Below are 6,630 nucleotides of genomic sequence, written 5' to 3'. Positions count from 1 at the left end.
CGTGGGGAAACGCCCACGTGCTGTCCTCCCACCCACCGCCACTGATCGCAGAGGGAGAGAGCCACGGTGAGAAGTACAGAAGCACGCCGTGGTTCACCTTCCCACCATGACAGCCTGAGCTGCTTCCAGAAGATGCAGAAGGAGCAAAGCCAGGTGCTGCACAAAGCTGGGCTGGACCCTCATCACAGAAGCAGCAATGGATACACATGAATTCCTCCCTCCCCCAGGGTTTTAGAAGCCAAACAAGGAACAAGGAAACTCAAAAACTGAACAAGAGCAATTTGCTGCTGAGGTTTAACTCCCTCAGCTGAATCTGCAGCTGGGGGAACTGCTCAACCCAGCAAAAGCAGAAGTGAAACTATCATCCGGACAGGCAACGGAGGGACAGCCCAGAGCAACACCAGCCACAGAGAGTGTAAACGACCAAGGGAACAATATAAAACGGATTCATACTGACTGCTTTATCCCCAAAGCATCCCACAGAGAGTGTAAACGACCAAGGGAACAATATAAAACGGATTCATAATAACTGCTTTATCCCCAAAGCATCCCTTAAAACCTACACCTGGCCCAGTCCCATTCCCTGGACACCTCCTGGAAGAACAGGATTGGAAATTTGGAGAAGAGCTTTGCTCTAGTGTAGTGTCTCCAGTAGGTTGATGCAGCCACAGCACCTTCTCTAGCAAGTGAGCAACCCCTGGCAGGGGAAACATTGCACCAGTGTGTCCCTACCCCGGGCTCGTCCTGATCCTCCAAAAAAAAATCAGGTTGAAGGCGACAGTCCCACTTTGTAAGAGAAAGCACAGCCCAGGCAGAGGGAGATGTAAGAGGAAGGGCAGGAGACCGGCGAGATGAGCCACGGGAAAGCAGAGTTCAAACCAAACCAAACACTGACACAGAAGAGGACTACGGGAATGTCGCCCTGTCTGATAAATATGATTACTAGTTCCCTTTATGCAAGACACAGTCTCCCTCCAATGTTGGGAGAAGGAATTTAAGCTGTGGAGAGGAGCTCCACCAGCACAGGGGTACATGGGTGAGAGCAGCATGCCTTCAGAAACCCCAGCCACGACCCCTTAGTGATGTCTAAGGTAGTGATGTCTACCCCGGAGGGGCAGAAAGGGCTTGACCTGGACTACAGGTCCCCTTGTAGTGATGCTCTGGCTTCACCAGGGAGTCAGGGCTGAGAGGACAAGCCTGACTGCATGGTACGTTAAGACGACGAGATACAAACCACCGCAGGGCTCTTTCAGCCAAGCCCCAGATTACAACGCTCCTCTTGGATCTTCCCAACACGCCAACGTGTTTTCTCCCCGCTTCCCTTTGGTTCTAGGGGAAATCTGCATCCCCACAGCAGCAGCGTGGTCCAGCCTGGAGGAGGAGTCAGGCTGTGAGATCCACGAAGATGGCGTTGGCAGTGGTCTGTCCAAAGATGAAGGCTCCGAGGGTGACCATGAACACCCCGTAGCTGACCTGGGCCCACCAGCTGTGGATACAGGAGGACAGGGCACATTTAGAGGGGACCTTCCCGCCAACATCCACAGGGGAAGAGGGGAGAGAGGAAGCATGTTTCAGTTACCTGATTGCCCTGGTTTCTTGAATCTCGGAAAGCTTGGCTTGAATCAGGCAAAGCCCTAAAAGGGAGAAGAGGCAAATTAAACCCAGAGGACGACTGAGCAGGCACCCCACAATCCATAGAGCTGCACTCCCCGTTACAGAGCAGAAAGTCCAGTCAAAATAGTTGGGCTGCTGACCGTCCTCATGCCACACTTTAGTTCTTCTCTAAAGACCTCCTGGATCCTGCGTCTCCATCCCGCTCCCTCTGTCTTCAAGACACAAGGCTAAGAGGCCGCCGCCGGCCCCTGAGCACCCCGGGATGCCCTACCTGGGAAGACGAAGATGAAGCAGGCGGCCAAGCCCCCGATGACAGAGATGACTTTGCCGATGTCAGGGATGAAGAGAGCCAGGAGGAGGGTCAGGAGGAACCAGCTGATGGTCTGAAGCAGGCGCCTCCTCCGTTCCCGAACCACGTCCTCCTCCACTGTCACCCCGGTGTAGCGGAGCCAGAGACCCTCCAAGACAGCCCTGCAGGCACAGACCCAGGGCAGGGGGGTTTCCCCGCACTGCCCCTCCTGCCCACACCAGCCCCTGCCTCCTCCCAGCGCTCACCGGCCGCAGAAGTGCAGGATGGGGTAGGACGTCAGCACACAGAGGATGATGAAGGCCCGGGCGAGGGCAACAGGGATGTCGTTGGAGGGGTAGGACAGCAAGACGTCCTGCTCCACGCCGGCTCCAAAGGTCAGGAAGCCACAGACGCCTGCCGGGAAGGGAGCAGTCAGTGGGGGACGGGGACAAACCTCCTGCACGTGCATTTGAGGGACCAGACTTGGATGGATATGGCACCGGGCGCATTGCAGGGGGGGTTAGATGGACTCCCCTCCCTTCCCAGGGCTCACAGCCCCTCTGAAGACCATGCCACGCTCACATGGTGTCCCCTCGCTCACCAGTGCCCGTGTAGACGAAGAGAGCAATCACCATGGCTGCTGTCACCACCGCCCCCCAGGTCTTCACCTCCGGCTGCTTCATGCTGTTAAAGACGGGCACGCTGCTCACGTGGCACTGCCGGGGACACGGAGAGAGAGCGGAGACACGCAATGCGCTGAGCGCGAGCACACAGGGAGCCACACGGGATCCCATGCGTGATATCCCCAGGTTTTTCCTGATATCGTGATCCCCCCAGGTTTGTCACTGGAGAAGAAAAGGGGTGGACAGGCTGCCCTGGCCTTCCCAGCTGTGGTAAAATTGATCCATCTCCATCCAGGGGCGGCGAGATGTTAAACTGGCTTCAGCCCCCTCGCAGAGCCGTGTGGTGAGCACACGGGGAGGGTTTTGGCCGATCGCCCGGGGAAGCATCCCTGGACCACGCTGGTCCCCCACCCAGGCGGCCGCAGAGTGAGAAGGGGAGCGATGGGCTCGGGGCCTTACCTGGAACCCAAAGCAGATGGTGGGCACGGCATTGAAGACGGCCGTCCAAGTGGAGGGGCTGGCGGGAGAGAAACACCCACCGGTCAGAGCAGGGCCCCCCGCGCCCCCCACCCAGTGCTCCAGGGGAGGATGAGCTGAGGGTGCTCAGCGATGGGCTCGCTCCTCTGCTGTCACCGTGTCCCCCCACCCAGGACGATGTCTTTGCATGGAGTGAGGTTTTCCTGGGTCCTGGCACTCCCTGAAGACCAGGGCCTTTCACCAAGACGGAACCAGCCAAAATTGAGGACTTGCAAAAATAAAAGCATCAGTAAAAAAATAAGAATCTACTTGGGCAGTGCCGAAAACCAGTCTAAACTTTGCTCTGCCCTAAAATTCCCACTGCCTGCACAGGGTCCATAACTGTCACCAAACCGCGAGGGAGGGGACAAGCCACAGGGGCTGCGCTGGCCAAGGAAATAACCAAAATCATCCTAAAATAGACAGAGCCCCAGTTGCTGGGTGAGCACAAGCACTGCACAGGGAACTCTGGGCCTGGCTGTATCAGAGCTAAAAGTCAACCAGCTCTCCTCAAAACCTGTGATGGAGCCGTGGGGACCTCCAAGAGGTCTTTTTTCTCTCCTTCACCACCTGCTCCTCTGAAACATGCAGAGATGCAGCCACTTGGGAGCTTCTGGCAGCAACATGCAGCGTCCCCGGGCCCAGGGAAGGGACTCGTGAAGGATTTGTCCCCAGCCTTTGCAGCCCTCGCTCCCACACCCCTGCCTGGCTCTGCAGCGCCGTGATGGCCACCATCAGCATCAGGTCTCTTGCACTCACCTGGTGGGGATCTCCACAGGCACCAGCTCCTTGTCGGGCCAGATGTACTTGATGATAATGACTGCTGTGACGTACCACGTGCCTATCACACTTAGGGAGCTGCAAGAGGGGACAGGAGACCATCAGCGTGCTGCCTCCCGGCTCTGCGAAGGGTCTCCTCCCAGCCTCTCCAGCCCCATCTTCCTCCCTGCACAGCCCAGGCCACTTCAATCCTTCCCACCAGGACCACCCCTGCTCTCCCTTCCCATGGGAATATGCCAGGCACTGTCACCCACTGTCCCCAGAGCAGCTGCCAACACAATCCCTCTGCGCTCGGGGGCTGTCCCGTGCCGCTGTGAGTGGCAGACCTGCCGGCAAGGGTATGGGCTGGGTTTTCGGCAGGAGAAAGAGGCGAGTGTTAAAGAAGTGACACTCCTCGGTAGCCCTGGTCCAGCTCCAGCAGCCAGGTTACACCAAGATGCTGAGTGGAGCAGGGCTGGCCTGCAGACCACCTGGCCTGGGGACCCTTACTGGTTCTTTTTTCTGCTGGATGGCCAACTCCAAAGACGGGACAACGCAGTTGAAAGCAGCTCTCCCCGCTTCCTCCAGCGAGCAGAAGGGAGGGACACAAGCCCCGGAGTATGACACTGTGGCTGCACGGTGCTCAGCAGCTCCTCTGCTTCCCAGATGGGGAAACTAAGGCACGGGAAGGCAGAGGAGGAGATGTCCAATCCCTCAGGGGCAAGCAGGCAGATATGACACCAGAACCACGGTGTTTCCACTCCCTGTCCCCTGGGACTGTGCTTAGATGGGTGCTGGCTGGCCCACGCTGGCTCCCAGCCCCGGAGGGCTCTCCCCACCCACCTGGCGTATTTTTGGAAGCCGATCTCCTTGGGGATGGAGAGGGGCAGGATGAGGAGGAAGGCGGTGATGCTGATGGTGAACTTGCGGTCCGTGTACCAGCGGCTGCTCCCAGCTTCCTCGGGCTCCGTGACCAGAGCAGCAATGACTGTGGAGACAACCAGGGCAGTCAGGTTGTCCCCTTCCAGCTGAAGGGACAGCAGCTGGTTATATTTTCCCCCTTGGGACACACTTACTCTTGTCCTCCTGGTCTCCGATGATGATGAGGAAAGCGATGCAGGTGCCAAAGGTGTAGACAGCGATGGCCACCTCGCACAGCACACCAGGCACCTTCCCGCAGACGGCCCACACAACCTCCTGGTAGGTCCGTTCGTTGCTGGCCTGAGAGCAGTACGCCAGGATGACCAAGCCTCCGATGATGAAGATCAGCATGCACTGGTGTGGGGAAAGAGGCAGGGAGGGGACACTGAGGCAACAGTGTGACAAGGTCCCCAAAGCCACCTCAAGCAGCCACCCTTATACACACAAGAGCATCTCTGGGGTCCCTCACCCAACAGGGCTTCCTCTGAGGAGCCACGTCCTCCCTGAGCCCCTTTTGGGCCCCACCCCGCCCCGCCACGTCCCTCCCAAGGTGGGACAAGGGAATGTCCCTTCCCCACCCTCTCACCATCTGCAGCGCGATGCCCGCAGCCACGCCGCCGGCCATGCTGAAGGCAGCAGGGAAGTTGAGCAGCCCAGCCCCGAGGGCAGCGTTGACCACTATGAAGACGGCTCCCAGAGCCGACGTGGCCCCCAGACCGTTTCCTTGGCTCTCTCCGCTCTTCGGCACCGTCTCCACGCTGGGGCTCTGCAGGAGCCTGGCCCGTTCCCCGGCGTCGGCGCTCCACTCCCAGTCCTTGTAGTCGCTGTTGATGTTCCCGGTGCCCTGAGCCATCGTCCCTCCTAGGGTGGCACACGCCACCGTCCACGTCCCACTAGCGCTCCTGCTCCGGGCTCAGCCGGCCGCCTCGAGGAGGGTCCTCTGCCAGCGCTGGCTCCATCAGGCAGGGAGGGCAGCGAACGAGCAGGCTGGGACCGCGGCAGCACGGGGGTCAGGCACTTCACTGCTCCTAGAAGGGGATGAAGAAGGACACGGTAAGTGTTAATTAAGGTACGTTAACAAGGGACAACCTGGGCATCAGATGGGGGCACAGAGGAAATGAGTTCCCTGGGTCTCAGCACGCAGGTGTCCTCACGCCAGCAGAGATACGGCAGGAGAACTCACCTCTCGTCCCCCGAGTCCAGGGCGAGTTCCCGGCCGCAGGGCTGGGGAGCCGCAGCCTCACGGCAGGACTTGCCTTTCTGTGGGCACGAGACCCAGCGTCACGGCTCGCTTCCTGATTTCCAACCCCAATTCCTGCAAGCTCTGCAAGAGCCGCCCTGCACGTGCTCCCGGGTAAGGGTCAAGGCTGGGCTCAATGGCAACGACCTGTGCACGCAGCAGAAACACCGTGTCACCAGAAAAGCAGGACCAGCCGCTCCCAACGAACCCCCAGGGTGACCACCAGCACGAGGTGTCTCAGAAGCTTTTGGACCTGAAGACCTGGCTTCCAGGTCCGCAGCCCCCGGGGGCTGGACAGCCCAGATCTCATCCCGGTGCCTTGTTGAGCTGAAGGAGATCAACCCTCACAACCTGGCAGGGCTTCGCAGGGACCTATGCAGCCAAGGGAAATCTCTTTTCAAGGGAAATCTTTGTTTTTTCCTAGACGACATCTCCAGGGGCGCTCCCTGAGCAGCCCACCCTTTCCTTCTAGGCTATTTAAACCCCACGCTCGTGCTACAAATCCTCTTCAAAGGTTTCTGGGGAAGGGGAAGAACCCCGCGGGTCTGCGCAGGGGCAGAAGAAAGGCAGCCCTCTCCGCGGGGGTAGGGGCGCAGAGGGGACCGGCCGCAGGTCCCCAGGCCGTGGGTCCCCTTTGGCCCGGACGAGGAAGGGGTCGATGCTTCTCC

The 6,630-nt window shown here is 59.1% G+C and overlaps 1 protein-coding gene across 1 annotated transcript; it reads right to left on the bottom strand.

Annotated features, from left to right (window-relative positions):
• Positions 1 to 1,383: 1,383 nt before the first annotated feature.
• Positions 1,384 to 5,760, bottom strand: SLC38A7 (solute carrier family 38, member 7). The gene is made up of 10 exons (XM_009582034.1): positions 5,309 to 5,760; positions 4,878 to 5,076; positions 4,645 to 4,789; positions 3,802 to 3,900; positions 2,986 to 3,043; positions 2,505 to 2,619; positions 2,170 to 2,317; positions 1,886 to 2,085; positions 1,580 to 1,634; positions 1,384 to 1,486 (listed from the first exon to the last, which is right to left on the bottom strand). Exons 1-10 carry the CDS (start codon positions 5,573 to 5,575, stop codon positions 1,384 to 1,386), a joined length of 1,389 nt encoding a protein of 462 aa, XP_009580329.1. The 5' UTR covers positions 5,576 to 5,760.
• Positions 5,761 to 6,630: the final 870 nt, after the last annotated feature.

Source organism: Fulmarus glacialis, unplaced genomic scaffold, assembly GCF_000690835.1.
Source record: "Fulmarus glacialis isolate BGI_N327 unplaced genomic scaffold, ASM69083v1 scaffold20667, whole genome shotgun sequence".
NCBI lineage: Eukaryota > Metazoa > Chordata > Aves > Procellariiformes > Procellariidae > Fulmarus > Fulmarus glacialis.
Note: the sequence above shows the minus strand (reverse complement) of the source record. Positions and strands in the feature narration are given on the sequence as shown.

Coding starts and splice junctions, on each gene's coding strand:
- SLC38A7 (XM_009582034.1), bottom strand. CDS start 5,575: ATGGCTCAGGGCACCGGGAACATCAACAGCGACTACAAGGACTGGGAG. Junction 3,901..4,644: donor GGCTTCCAAAAATACGCCAG/GTGGGTGGGGAG, acceptor CCCCTCTTGCAG/CTCCCTAAGTGTGATAGGCA. Junction 2,086..2,169: donor ATCCTGCACTTCTGCGGCCG/GTGAGCGCTGGG, acceptor CTGTGCCTGCAG/GGCTGTCTTGGAGGGTCTCT.